Here is a 14,468-nt window from a genome sequence, read left to right as displayed (position 1 = left end):
AATCCCTGAATCTGGTCATTTACAACTTAAGAAAGGCATTTTGTGTAATAATAAAGCATGCCTTAGAAATTGTTCTAAAGCTCACAGATTTTTTCTGTTCTGTCTGAGGCGCAGGGCAATTTGGGTGGTGATAGTAGTCGGCACTGGTCATTTTCTTGGTTTTGGCTTTATGATTTTTTTTTCCTTCTACCTTGGGATGCTCATCATTCACGATAAGATACCATATCTCAGGAGTTCTGTGAGCACGAAAGGTTTCGCTGCCCTGCCTCTTTTCCATGGGCTGTCTGGGGCTAGGAAATGAAACATGGCTAACCCTAGATGTCCAGGAGAAAGCCTGTTTTCTTAGAGGAAGAGAGGTAGGAGGAACCTGGGCAAGAGGAGAATCTTGAAAAGGGTGAATGTTTAAATCTGCGTGGTACAAGTGTGTGTGATTGGTGTCTTTTACCTTCAGGGTATGCAGAAGCCTGAGGGTAAGAGAAACCACAGCACCTTGCAGGTAGAAGCCACTTTGTACATTACATTCCTCTTTTTAGACATGCAGTTTGTTTCGTTTCCACCAATTTGTACAAGTCCTATACTTTCTCATATTCCTTACATTCCTGGGAATAACTTGTTGATCACTTCTGTGCCTCAGGGTTTATAGTGCTTGACAGTTTCTTTATCAGCAGTTGACATTTACTTGGAGACCTTAGTTCTCTTTGTCAGTTCCACTTAGCTCCCACAACTTGAGTTGACTCACTGACTCATCCTCATCATCAAGGGCCTTATTTTTACTTTTCCCTACTTTGTTTCTCCTTCCCAACATTCCCATTTAGGGTTTGATAAGTTGTAGTTCTATAGATTTGTATACATTTATACACTCATTTTGCCATGTGCCAAAATTTGTTTTGCACCCAGCGGGTATGCTTGAGTCACGAAGTCACAATGGAAGAGAACAAAAAGGACATCCTTGCCATAATACAGTGGTGCAAGGGCCTGTTCCTATCAGGTGAATTAAGGTTAATTCAAAACAATCAGACTCCTATATTGTAAGACGTGCCCAGAAGATGACCGAGGTCCCCAGATTTACTTTTCAGTATTCTGCTCTAAGAAGGGTTGAGCAGATGCTGAGATAGATACCTTTGAAGAGTGGAGTCACAGGCATCGCTGGCCCCAGAGAACAAGAATAAGGGTACACTGGCTTATGTGCAAATGGGAATGAGAAGCTGAGCTAGAACTAATTCCAGGCAAAGGTTTCTGGTTTAAGATTCTCCTGGCTTTTTTGGAGGACTTCAAGATTTTGGTTTTCACTCCAATGAAACCAGTTGCTCAGATGAGACCCTAGTGCACATCATTCACCTTAGCAGAAGTCACACAAGTATTTGTGGTCTGAGGTGAAGAGCGAGAGTTGGGTCACTTGATTCCCTGCAGATAATCTGATCAGGCCATTGCATACACCTCCCTTTGCTGACCCTTTTCTATAAACAGGAACAGAAATTCTTGCTACTGGATCCCTTTCATCAGGCGTCTTAGGCTCGCTGAATGAAAAGCCCTATAAAAAGGAGATGCAGCCCTAATAATATCAAATACGATCGTGATGGCTATTTTGGGCAAGAGCAGCTTTGTGCCGCTCTTGATCTCCATCGGTGTCTGCCATTCCTGCCCTGCCATTACCTTTCAGACTTCCTATTCTTAGAACCATTTGTGAGCCCTCGGCTTGGGGGATTGCAGCCCCCAAGGCTGGAATGCCTAGCTTGAGTGGAATGCAGACTGTCTGGCAGAGTGGAGGTTAAATAAAGTTTGCCTTGGCAGCCCCCTCTGCTCTTGGATGGGCGACAAGTAACTCGGGTATAGGAGCAATGGCATGAGCTGCCATGTGGTGCAGGACCAAATAGAGTAGAAGTGGTTGATGGTCCATCCGTTAGAATCATAGCCTTGTCAGGCTCAGCCCTGCTCCATACTGAGGAGACTTGGCAGGCTTGAACCTCAGCTAGTAACCATATTGCTCTGAAGAAATGCAGGAACAAATAAAGAATAAGGGTGAAATGACTGCAGGAACTGCAGATTTAGTATGTTTGCCCCCTGAGAGTTATTGCCTCATTTTTGAATGTGAGATAAAGGGGGAAATTTTCATTGTAATAAGAACTATCGCTAGTCAGTCAACAGGCCTTTCTTGAGCACCAGGGCACTGTGGGAGACTTTTTAAAAGTATAAGACATATAGAAATCTTGTGGTGCTTATACTTTAGTTGGAAAAGTAAAGCTGTTAGCACATGAGAAAATAATTTATATTCTAGAGTAAATTATTAGTTCCAAATCTGTACTGTAGAACTAAGTGCTGAAGGAAGTCTAAGAGGAAAGAGAATGCTTCTAGCTGGAATGGTCAAGAAGAATTTTGTGGAGGAGGTGGGGTTAAGCAGGTCTTGCTAGGATGGCAGACTTGTACTGGAAAGAAGAGGGCCTTGTCAGTGAGCAGACTGTTACGAGCAAAAGATGGATGTAGGACACTCTTAGAACAGCTCATGGGTCCATGAAGAGCCTGGATGTGCCACACCCTGGATGTGGACAGGGTGGCAAAGGAGAAGGATTTATCTAAAATCACCAAACCCTTAGCTGGAAAGGCACATTGCTGAGAAATGACAGAACTTCCCACTAGAAGACAGTTAGAAAGCTCCAGCCCTGCCAGATACTGGGGCCCTCTTAGTGCTCTGTTCTGTGCAACCTCTAATACAACATGCAGTTCCTGTCGGACACACAGTAAATAACAGTATTATTACTATTACTCATCTTCAAAGTCTGTGCTGCTGAGTTATTAAATTGGCTGGGTTTCATTTGTGAGAGTTGCCACTGCCTTCGCTTTGCTCTGTGCTGATTGCTCACATGATTCACACCTTTCTGCAGTCCTTCCTTCAGATTTATCTGACCATTCTCTCTTCCACCACAGGTGGCTGGAGGTGCAAGTGGCTAATCTAACATGTCCACAACGCTGGGTGCAGTACCTCCAACTTCTTCAGGAGTCCATCTGGCCTGGTGGGGTTTTGCCTAAATATCCACGGCCTGTAAGGACCCAGGAGCAGAAAGTGGCTGCTGAAAAACAGGCTTTGCAGAGCCTGATGGGAATCCTGCCAGGTAATTGGATGATGAAATAAGTTATACTGATGATTAGTCCTTTCTCATCTGGCTTTACAACCATTACCCCACACCCCTTCCCATTTTTAAAAGGGCTTAAATGTGATTAGACTGTTGACCCACCATTTCTCAGGCCAACAGGAGAATGATCGGGACCGCAATTCTTTTATCCCTCATTCAAGTGATGCTGAGGGAATAGAAGGAATCACTGAGACCACACCGTAAATAGTAGGTGAGAATCCTGCAGATACTTGAGATAATAACAGCTCTGCCTACACCACAGAGTCAGGTCTCAGAACTGTTCCCACCAGATGAAGACCTCAGGTTCTCTGCCAATTCATGGTTTTTGGACTAGGGAAGAAAATGATATGTGCCATAGAAGCTTGGCCTTGATAAATTGGGGTCATTGAATAAAGTACCTGGTTATTAGCAGTAGATAAAAACAAACTCTGGAGAGGACTTTTTTTCCTTTACTTTCTATGGACTTTTAGAAGGCAGGAAAGGCAGTTTGTTGCCTGTCGCTGTGCTGTGGTAACCAGGGTACAGTAGTAAACTCTTAACTCTTAAAACAATTTTATATACTCTTATTAACCTCTGCTCTCCACCCTAAACTGTTACATCAGAAGTACCTGCACGTTAGGGGTGCCTGGGTGGCTCAGTAGTTTGAGTGTCTGCCTGTTGATTTCAGCACAGGTTATGATCCCAGGGTCATGGGATCAAGCCCCACTTCGGGCTCCATGCTGAGAGTGGAGCCTGCTTAAGATTCTCTCTCTCTCTCTCTCTCTCTCTCTCTCTCTCTCTCTCTCTCTCTCTGCCCCTCCCCTACTCATGCATATGCTCTATCTCTCTCTCTCTCTTAAAAGAAAAAAAAAAAAATCCTGCACTTTAATGACTGGTTACAGAATTATTTCTTGAGGCCCATTCTTATTTAAACACTTGAGAAACATTTCTCTTAGCTTTTCCCTGTTTTAGTTTGACTATGTAGTTCAGAAGTTTGCCAGAAATACCTACTTCGAATAAAGATGGCAGATATCATGAGATAATCTCCTTAGAATCTAAGGCTTCCACGGTAGCACTGAAACCACATCTGCTTTTTCCTCTTCAGATATTGTAGTAGAAATCCTGGGGATGAACAAATGCCAGCTGAGCTGGAGTCTAGTCTTGGAGTCACTACAGCAACCCGTCATCAACAGGTAGGCTGAAGGCGTATGTATACTCAGCATCACCACAGCTGAAGCCATCTCTGGTCTCAGAGGTGTCCACGATTTCTAAGTGTGCAACCCACATTGAGAAGAATAGAACTGCAGTCTTTGTTTGCCCTGGGCCCTGACTGCAGGGTGTGATGTCCAGATCCACACATACTAAGAAAAACCTACACTGACAGCTTCATATGTCACTGACAGGTCATATAATTTCCAGCTCTACATTCAAGGCTGCACAGCAAAGCTGAATAGTATTACAATCAGGAATTGTCTTTGCTTAATATGAAGTAGACAAGATAATAAGGTTTGGCTCTGATAAAGGGACCAGAAATATTGGGTGAATACTCCTAGAATAATCCAGAAGAGGTAGGTATTTCCCTGGCTGGTGCCTTGGGATATAGTGCTTCTGAAAAGTATTTAGGACTTCCAGTCCTTTCTCAAACCCTGTCCCAAAGCAGACTGTATCAATTAACTGTCACTACTTAAGGGCCCTGGCTTTTGCTTCATTGCCTGTAAGGTCACCCATAGATCTATGATGATTAATTATGAGAAACAGCCATAGTCAGAAGCTCTGAAAATTCTTAGTAAGTTGATATCACAAATATTTTCCCTACTTCACAGTTTTTCAGAGTAGTGCTGATCTGTTAATGCAGCTATATAAATAAATGTGGAGTTTCCTAAAATCTAGTCTCAAGTTCTATTTCTACCTCTCTTGCGGTCATAACCTTTATTCGCAAACTTTTATTTCATGGTGGAGGCTTCATCAAGCTATTGAAATTTAGAGTTCACTAAGAATATCAGTAATGGGCAAGGAGGGGAAGGGAGAATAAATGTCATAAACAGGGATCTGGTGTCTGTTGACCGAGCCAGACCCTCCTCTAAGTTGTTTTGTCCATTTGTTTCAGGCATTTGATTTACTGCCTTTGGGACATCATCCTGGAATTCTTGGATCTCAGTGCCTCTGTTGAGGAGTCTACCGTAACCACCTCTGCCTCAGATACCCCAGGCAACCCCAGGAGAATGGGTGTCTCCCCTTAGCCATAGGTTATTTGCTCATTCTTTGAAGGCTAGGAGAGTTGTTCTCCCACCCCATGACCAGTCAGGAAACCTGTGCTCTCTGAAACTGGGCTGTAACTCAGAAGGGGCACAGTTCTTCCCTAGCTCTACTCCATTTGTAGCAGGTGATGGGAGAAATATGTACCAATCACATGCGTATCCATTTCCATACCTTTTTTTGTAATGTTTGGATTGTTACTAGTGGAAAAGGAATCCGTGAGGTAGAAGAATGAGCCCCTTTTGCCTCCTCTTTGCCCTCCTTCCTAAGGTTGTTTGACAGGAGCCTGGCCCTGTATATACATGTTCCTAATCCATTAACATAAGTTGTAGATGGACCAAGAGAAAACTGGTAACCAGATTTCTTGGAGGAGTAGACAATCTTCTAGAGCTCTCTGTTCCCACTAAGAAACTGAAAATTCATTCAGGTCCACCCTTGAAAGCCAGATCCTCTGAGTTCTATCTAGTTTCTCAACAATTCCAGAAGAAGGAGGGAAAACATTTCTCAAGGGACTTTTTGCTGATGGGCTATTTCCCAACACATCAGTCCTAGGGAGGATATCATTGAAGGCTGCTTCCATGGGTGGCTACACTTTTCCTGTTCAGAAGACTTCAAAGTGGACTGCTAAAGCTTCTGGGTAGATCCACCCCACCCTCCACACCCTTTCCTGAAAGGAGTTGCATCAGATTTTATTTATTAGCTTTCCTCCTAACCCCTCTCCAAGAACAGTTGAGTTTTGGTCTTTGTGAACTTCTCTCTGTCTTCCTTCAGCAGAATCATATGGCAAGTTGCTTAGTCAGCCCAGTGCTTCCAAAGGGAAGGGAAAGGTTTGCTCCTGCTCTGTGCCTGGGAATGTGCCCAAAGAGGAGGGAACCCAGGGGAAGTACAGGGCTTCTCTTTTCACAGGTAGAGGACTTTTTCACAGGCAGGGGACTTTTAACTTGAACCGATAATATTAGCAAACCTGCAATGGATTGATTACCACAAAATGCTTTAAACAGGAAGTACTGTTCTTTAAGATTATAATTAGCCTTTAGGAACACTTGAAGATGGAGGCAAAGGTACTATATCAGACACTAGTGTCTTAGAAGAATGGAACAATTAAGAGAAATTGTTGGTAGGAAAGAGGCAGACAGAAAGTCACAAGGGAAGTACTATACATTAAATTCATGTGAGTAGCTGACAGGGTTTAAGGGGGTCACTGGGAGACCTTTGTCCCCCCTCATCCCTTTAGCTTTGCACTTGCCTATTAGTGCCCTGCTGTCACTGAATTATGGATCCTCCCATTTAGAAGGGGATCTTGGGGTAAGACAGCAAGGAGATGGATCTAGAACAAGTGTCAGGTTCCCTTAGACTCGGAAGTAGATGATATACACAAAATTAAAGTGGTTTATGGGAGAAAGTTGTGTAATCTTTTACTTTTTTTTTTTTTTTTTAAAATACCCCTTGGGAGGCTTTTACCTATAAAATGTGTTCTGCTGTAATCAGAAGGCTTTAGTTAGGCTATTATTGCCTAAGGACAAGGAGATGAATGAGATCATGTCTCATGGCACCTTCTAGCCTTAAAATTTGATTGTTACAGCGACTTTATGGCTCCAAAACTTCTTTCGCCCTGGACACTCACAGGCAGAAAGAACTCAGCATTTCTAGCTTTAGTAATTACGTATTTGCAGGATTACAGGGGTTCCAGTCTCACATATTGAAGTGGATCCTTCACCTTTTTCAACTACAGGGCCGGATGCTCTTTGGGATAGGTACAGGTGGCCAGCTCATTTCTGCTACCCTTCTCTCTTCATACTTTACCCTCACAGGTACTTAGCCACCTATATTGCTTTGAATCTCTGCTACTAGTTCTGGCTCATATGTCATAAAAGCCAGTCCATAAGCTGACACACCATAAAATCCTTGTGGCTGTAACATCTAAGGAATCTTTTGACACTGCCATTGTATTTCATTTTACGTAAGAGATCCCATCCCTGTTTTCTATGTCCCAAAACATGAATTGTCTTCAGATCCTCCTGCCCAGAAGGGAAATAATGGATATCACCAAGGAAATAATCAAAGCCCATCTGATCTTGAAATAACCTGTCAAGTTTGGGTAGAAGGGACAGACTGCAAGGGAGATCAGCATTTGGGAGAGAGCCACAGGTATCAGGAAAAGTTGCTGTTGGCTGAATGATAAAAGGCAATGAAAAATTGGGTCTGCACTAACCCAGAACATTCCTGAATTTTCTTTTGCCCTACCCAGCACGTTCATTTCCAGTTGCTCCTAATACCCAACAACAGTTGTTAGGTTCTGGGTAGAGTAAAATATGTATAAACATGGTCCCTGGCTATATGAGTCAGGATGCTTTGGACTGAAAGGAAACTAATAGGAAAATTTATTTTCTTCCATAAGATCAGTACCTGAGTAGGTAAGCCACAGGGATTGATGGATTCAGCAACTCTGACCCCATAAAGGGCCCAGAATATTCCCATCTTTCTTTTCTGCCATCATAAACATGTTTTTTCTGTTCTCAGACTGCCTGCCTTCATGGTTGCTGCAGTTTGGGGCATCACATTCATACATAAAATGTGAAAGAACAGGGGCACCTCTTCCATCTGTTTTCTTTTCTTTTCTTTTCTTTTCTTTTCTTTTCTTTTCTTTTCTTTTCTAACATTTATTTATTTTTGAGAGAGCACAAGTCGAGGAGGGGCAGAGAGAGAAGGAGACACAATCCCAAGCAGGCTCCAGGCTCTGAACTGTCAGCACAGAGCTTGACCAGGGCTCAAACTCACAAACTGTGAGATCATGAGCTGAGCCAAGGTTGGATGCTCAACTGTCTGAGCCACCCAGGAGCCCCCATGTTTTCTTTTAAAGAATGAAGAAACCTTTTCTCAGAAGTCCTTCAAGAATGCTCATGACTCACTGGCCAGAACTGTTCACCCTGAGCCAGTCCACGGTCACTGAAAATGGCATTACCTGGTTGGCTTGCAATAGTATTTACCCCACCAGAGAGGAGATCACCCCCTAGGAAAGTTAATACCTAAAATGTTAGCAAGGAAGGAACAGAGAATGTGTGTTAATAGTATTCTATCATCTGTTACAAAATCAACAAACCCCCATGGCACTAAAAATATATAGTACCAGGTAAGAGAGAATATTTGCTGAAGGACCACTTGGAGCACTTCATCTACATTAACTTATTTAATCAACCTTGTAAAGTAGGTTCTGTTATATGTCCCCATTTTATAGATGAGGAACACAAGGCACAGAGAGATTGTGAGTTGCCCAGTCACTTGCAAGGAAATGGCAGAGCCTAGATACAGATCTTGCCAGTCTACCCTCAACCCTACATGCATAACCATTACACTAGTCTATGTTTCTTCTTACAAAGCAAAATAAGACCAGGTTCTCACTTTTAAGGAGCTTACAATCTAGTAAAGAAGTGTGCAAACTTTTCGGTAAAGGAGCAGAGAATGAATACAGGCTTTGTGGCCATATGGTGGTCTCTTTTGCAACTACTGAGCTCTTCCATTGTGGCACAAAAGCAGCCATAGACAATACATACAGAGATGACTGTGGCTATGTTCCAACAAAACTTTATTTACAAAAACAGGTAGCTGACCAGATGTGGCCCACGAGTCATTTGCAGACCTCCTGTCTAATGAGTTAGAACAGTGCTTATCAAACTTCAATGTCCGTGTGATTCAGCTGGGATCTTGTTAAAGAATATGCTACATTTTTAACAAGCTCCCCAATGTATGCCATTGAGAATGTGGATCTTCTACGACATGCTGAGTATCAAGGGATTAGAACATGGGCAACTCTTCATCGAGTGTGATTAATCCACTACTAAATATTTAGGAAGGGCACTTAATTGAGAGTGGAGGACCAAGGAAAGCCTGAGATAATAATATCTGAATTGACTCCTGAAAGATTCATGAGAATTAGCCAGTGAAAACATGGGGAAGGTGTCCAGATGGAGGGAACAATGTGTGCAAAGACAGTCATCACAGGAAGACAAATAACATGATCCCGTGTATCCAAGGTACCTAGAGTGGTCAGCCTCACAGAAACAGTAGAAATGTGGTTGTCAGGGACTAGAGAGGAGGATGGGGAATGTGTAATGGGTACGGGGTGTTAGTGTTAGAAAATGAAAAGTCCTGGGGATCTGGTTTACAACAGTATCAGTTGATGTGACACTACTGAGCTGTACACTGAAAGTGGGTAAGATGGCAAATTTTACATTATGTGTGTTTTACTACAATCAAGAAATTTAAAGTTAAAGCCATGGAGAGCTACAAGTGGCACAGCACAGTGGGAGCGCAGGCTGCGGGGAGGGGGATGGAGAGAGGGGGTGCTGGGAGAGGGCCTGTCTAGTGTGACATGCTCAGGAACCTGGTGCTGTTCTCCCTCTACACAGTGGGGAATTGTTGAGGAATCTTCCAGAGGAGTATTTCTCATCAAAATTAACAGTTCCTGCTTACGGGACACATGGTGGTATAAAAGGTAAACAGCCTTTCTTAGTCCTGCCCCTTGGATTTGACCCCTGTCTCCGTCATCTTCTGACCCTCCTTAATTTCTTCGAGTCTGTTCCTACTCTTTCTTACATATAAGGTGGCTTCAGGATCTATAGAGTATAATGAGCTGAAGTGACAACAGCCTGACTGAAACCTAGCTCTGTCACTTAATCAGCTGTGAAGATGTGGTCAGGTAACTTAGCTTCACTGAGACTTAAATTTCTCTCTCAGAAAAAGGGACAAATACAACCATTTTGAGAAGTGAATTGTAAGAACAAGCTTTATAAAACACAAGAGCTATGCTATAGAAACATCAGTGGTGTTATTATCCTGCTGTCCTGCTGTCTGAGGGACAGTTGGAGATGCCTTGCTTCACATACCATGGAGCCACACTGTCCTCTAGCAAGCCTCAGTTCCCCAGCCCTCTTGGGGCCGTTTATCTTGGTCTTCTTTGCACTGGGGCAATATGTGTTTTCCCAGGAGGAGGAAAGGAAGGTTAGCCAACCCTGCTGGATGCAAATGGGAATGGGAACCAACCAGGGGCAGGAGTGGTTAATTGGGGAGGAAAGGAAACCATGATGCTTTTGTAGTTAAAGGCCCAACTGGGCAAGCTCTTCCATCACTTGGCATCTCCATTTCCTTTCCACTGAGAGTGCCAGAAATAACAGGGCAGTAGTTGCTTTCACTGCCTTTGTGGACAAGAGAATGAAACCATTGCAGGGGGAATTTCTGCTAACAAACCCCCACCATTCTGTGGTGTAAAGGATGAGAAATGCTACACACAGCAGTGTTTCTCAGAAGACAGCCAGTAAGGGGAGACTACCCCAAATACTACTTCCATAGCCTAAGACTTGTCCAGTATTTATTACACAAAGACATCACTGGCCTGTTTAAAAAAGAAAGAAGAAAAAAAAAAAATGTGTCGAGCAAGTGAAAATCATCAGAGCTGTTTTCCTGTAGTGACCTAACAGCAACAGGGTTGGAAGCCGGGGCAATGCTGATTTGGCGGAGGAAATGCGGGCACTGACAGCCATCTTGGCAGATACACTGTGCTATTCTCAGACTTGCCGAGCCTTCTTGCCGCCTCCCTACATCTCTCACCTGTCTCTGGTCTGAGAATGCACTTGAACTCTGCTTTCTTGGAAATGAAAAGAAGCATGCAGCTGTATCCAGAGAACTCCTGTCTGATGTCTGTTCCACATGACAAAATCTGTTTTCTCTCCACATCTTGACTCTTCAAACCTTACCTACAAGTGCTTCTGTAGAAGTCACTAGCACACTGTTTCTGGGATGTGAAAGTTTGGGAAGGAAAAAAATAGTATCAGGATCCAAACTTAGAACTAACATTTCTTTAAGTGACAATTATCTACTCGTTTTAACTCAAAATAGACCTCCTTGTTACCAGAATTTGTTTAGGAACTGCAAGCTAATTGTAGTATTAGGGTGTTGTAATGATTAAGAAGGTAAGTCTGTGTCAGATATCTAAATTCCTACTTTGGCTTTTTTTTTCCCCCTTCCCCTTATGTTCCGTATGACTGTTGCAGCCTATTATTATGAGCAATGGAGAGCTATAGCTATAATTGTACTTTCAGACACTTGCATTCATCAATGAGGGCAAAGGCCAAACAAGATTAACCCACAAGTCTGTGATTGCAAAGAAAGGCTCTAGTATGTCTGCAGAAGCTGTGACTTCTCTGTTCTGGGTTGCCTTGGATTTGGGCATCTTAAAGCTCAGGTGATTGGCCCTTTTGCCTGTGCACCGTTGTTGGAGAATCATCCTGCCCCAGTAGCATCAGAAAGATTAGCAAAGATTTAGCAAAATGTCTGCATTTCATATCTTGCCTTTAGGGAGGATTGACCTTATTAAGAAAAAAAAAAAAACTTAAAAAGTCCTTCTGGAGTTTACATTCTTTACCAATACTAACATGGAGTCCAAATTCAAACTGATGGCAAGCCAGTTCCTTTCCAGCTTCCTGTACTTGTGGCAAAAGTTTGCCTCCTGTCATCTGTAAACACAAATGATTCAAGAATACTGAGGGTACCTTTCATTAAGGCTTCATATGGCTCTGGGAGAGTCACGTGGGCTTGGTTGGCAATAGGACTTCTGCTGGGAAAGAGAATGTATTATGGAGATGGTTTCGCAGAAGGTTGGATGAGATGGCTTCCCAGAAATCAAGGGGCCTGCATCCTGTTCTCTCCAGCTTCTGTCCTTTGGCCCCTGTTCTTTCATCCAGCTGTGCACAGGTGGGCACCCTCTGTCAAGGCCAATTCAAGTTTCACCTTCTCCAAGGAGCTTTATCTGATTGTGCCAATCAAAATTCTTTCTCCTTCTGAGTTACTTACACTTCTCAATGTGATCAAGGTCAATGTGCATTTTATGGGGTCCTCAGTAAGAGATGAATTCTTCAAGGGCAAGAAACATATATCCATTTTATTCCCATTATATCCCTATGCTTCAGCCTCCCTATAGGTAGTGCATAATAGATACAAAATAATAAATACTGAGGCTTATTTAACTAAAGAAGATTATGCTTGTAATACTTTTAGAAGGTGAAATATGTTAATAAAGAGTTTACTGGGCACAGAGATGTGAGAGAGGGACAAAGGGGAAGCACATTTTCATTTTTCTGACCTTATATCTTTATTCAATAACAAATATAAAATGAAAGAAGTTGGTCTTTATATTTCCCATGCCAAAATCCACACAGTTTTATAACAGTACTGTTTGCAGTCTATGTGGACCATAAGGTGCTAAAACTGTAAGCTTTTTAAAGAAAATTAGTCCTGATTTGAAGATATTTTTAAAATCCTCCAGTCACAAAAGTACAAAACATACCCTGTCTACTTTCTAGTCCCCACCTTCACCTACTGGATCAGAAAACAAAACAAGCAATCACAGGAAATATTCTCAACTCTTTCCTGCCCCAGACACAAATTTGTAAGAAAGCAATTACCATGAGGAGAACAATTGGTTTGCTACCTGACTGCTCTAAAATAATCTTGGAAATCCTTTGGTCCCAGATTTAAAATTCTTTACTTCAGACCTTCTCTAACAGCATATCTAAGCCATGTCTAAGATCCTACAAGGAAAACTCTTCAAAGACAAAGTAATAACCTTGAAGAAAAGAAAGGATAGCATAAATTCCTCCTCGTTCTTACAGGTGTTTGCTATCTTCCCCACCACATTTCCTGCTGCAACTATTTGCCCAAACACAACAGATCAAAACTAGGCAGCTGCCATAGGAATGAAAACTAACGAATCTAAGACATCTGGATTAACGGCAGGACAACATGTTGGCCCTGAGGGGATAAAATCACCTGCTGTTTTGGGGGCCCCAGAAAGGGCCTCCAGGCCATGATTTGAAAGAGGGCAACAGCAGGTAAAGGAGCACAGGAGGAAGTTCAGTCTGAGAATTAAAACAATGATGTATTTCATGAAAAGAAGGAAACTCTAGACAATATAGTGCTTGGGTCATATATTATCTTAGACTAGGTCTGCATAAAAAGGATCCCATCTGCTATGGAATGAAGTCCATTCTGGTGCCAGTTAACATTTGCACAACACATGATGTGGAATAGTCTCTGGAGCCAAGATTGGTTCTGTATCCACCCAGGGGCAGGTTGGTCGCTCTCCAGTGTAAACCTCATTGGGATTAACCACTTATTCCAGTGTTGTGCACTGCATAATTAATACCAGATCAGTTCCAGACAGCTTTGTACATCCTGCATATGGATGAAGACCCAAAAAATTTTTTTGGTGATCTGTTTGGATGAGATAGAGAAAGGTGTTGTTCTAATGTTTGAAGCAGAAGTCGTCCCCATGTACAGGGGTTTACCTTGCACAGATGGGGGCTCATGGGTGGCATGTGACATTTACCAGGAAGGAGCTTGTCTGGACAAGTAAGAGGGGTGATAAGTGTGCATGTGCGGATACAGAAGTAACATCTGAGGCATTAATGCTTGAAGAGCAGGGCTATGCACCTTCTTTTAGCAATCTGGAGAGGATTGAGGCAAGAGCTTGTGTTTCAGCAAGGTTTTGGATATGGAAGAATGCCCACTGTTGGGGTGGAATGACCTGAGTTATAAGATTAGAGTTTCTGTGGATTTTTCCCATGTAATAGAAATTTTTTTTTTCTTCTAGTTTTGTTCATAGCAGGCAGCATTGGACCAATAGTTTGCCTAAGCCTATTTCTTCTCTATATTGTTTCTGAAACCCTTTTCTTAAACACTAAAGTAAATAACAAGAAAAAACAAGAAACCTTTTCAAAAAACTTCATATTTCTGTCATTTCTCTTTATTGTGTGTGCAGCTCCAAAGCTGCTTTTCCTCATCTTTAATTTTTTTTCCTATGTCAGCTTACCAATCTTCATGGGTTTGACTTGGCTGCCCCACTAGTCCAGTTGTCTTTTTGATAAATTAATATGGACAGCAACTTAAGGTTCCATGGAAATCTTAAACATGATATTTCTTATACTTGACTCACAGTCGATATTCTAGGAGGAAGATTGCCCTACTGTCCCCTCTTGTGAAATCAGAATAACCACCAATCCTGAAATTAAACATTTTGATAAATTCTTTCCATGTCCCAAGCTGTTTGTACAA

At 42.4% G+C, this 14,468-nt stretch overlaps 1 protein-coding gene across 11 annotated transcripts in view; it reads left to right on the top strand.

Moving 5' to 3' along the window:
* Positions 1 to 14,468, top strand: part of SNX19 (sorting nexin 19) — a 47,265-nt gene that overhangs the window by 32,452 nt on the left and 345 nt on the right. For 3 of the 11 annotated variants that reach the window (XM_045038537.1, XM_003992580.6, XM_045038536.1), the window contains 3 exons: positions 2,923 to 3,107; positions 4,213 to 4,300; positions 5,215 to 6,761. In XM_045038537.1, the coding sequence (XP_044894472.1) occupies positions 2,923 to 3,107; positions 4,213 to 4,300; positions 5,215 to 5,347 (406 nt within the window). In that variant the 3' untranslated portion in view covers positions 5,348 to 6,761. Of the gene's footprint in view, positions 1 to 2,922; positions 3,108 to 3,240; positions 3,657 to 4,212; positions 4,301 to 5,214; positions 6,762 to 9,769; positions 14,452 to 14,468 lie in introns of those variants that run through there. The other 8 variants (XM_045038533.1, XM_045038531.1, XM_045038532.1 and 5 more) reach the window with 7 other exon arrangements.

This window comes from Felis catus, chromosome D1 (assembly GCF_018350175.1).
Source record: "Felis catus isolate Fca126 chromosome D1, F.catus_Fca126_mat1.0, whole genome shotgun sequence".
Lineage (NCBI taxonomy): Eukaryota > Metazoa > Chordata > Mammalia > Carnivora > Felidae > Felis > Felis catus.
The sequence above is the reverse complement of the archived record's forward strand: the minus strand, read 5'-3'. Positions and strand labels throughout refer to the sequence as shown.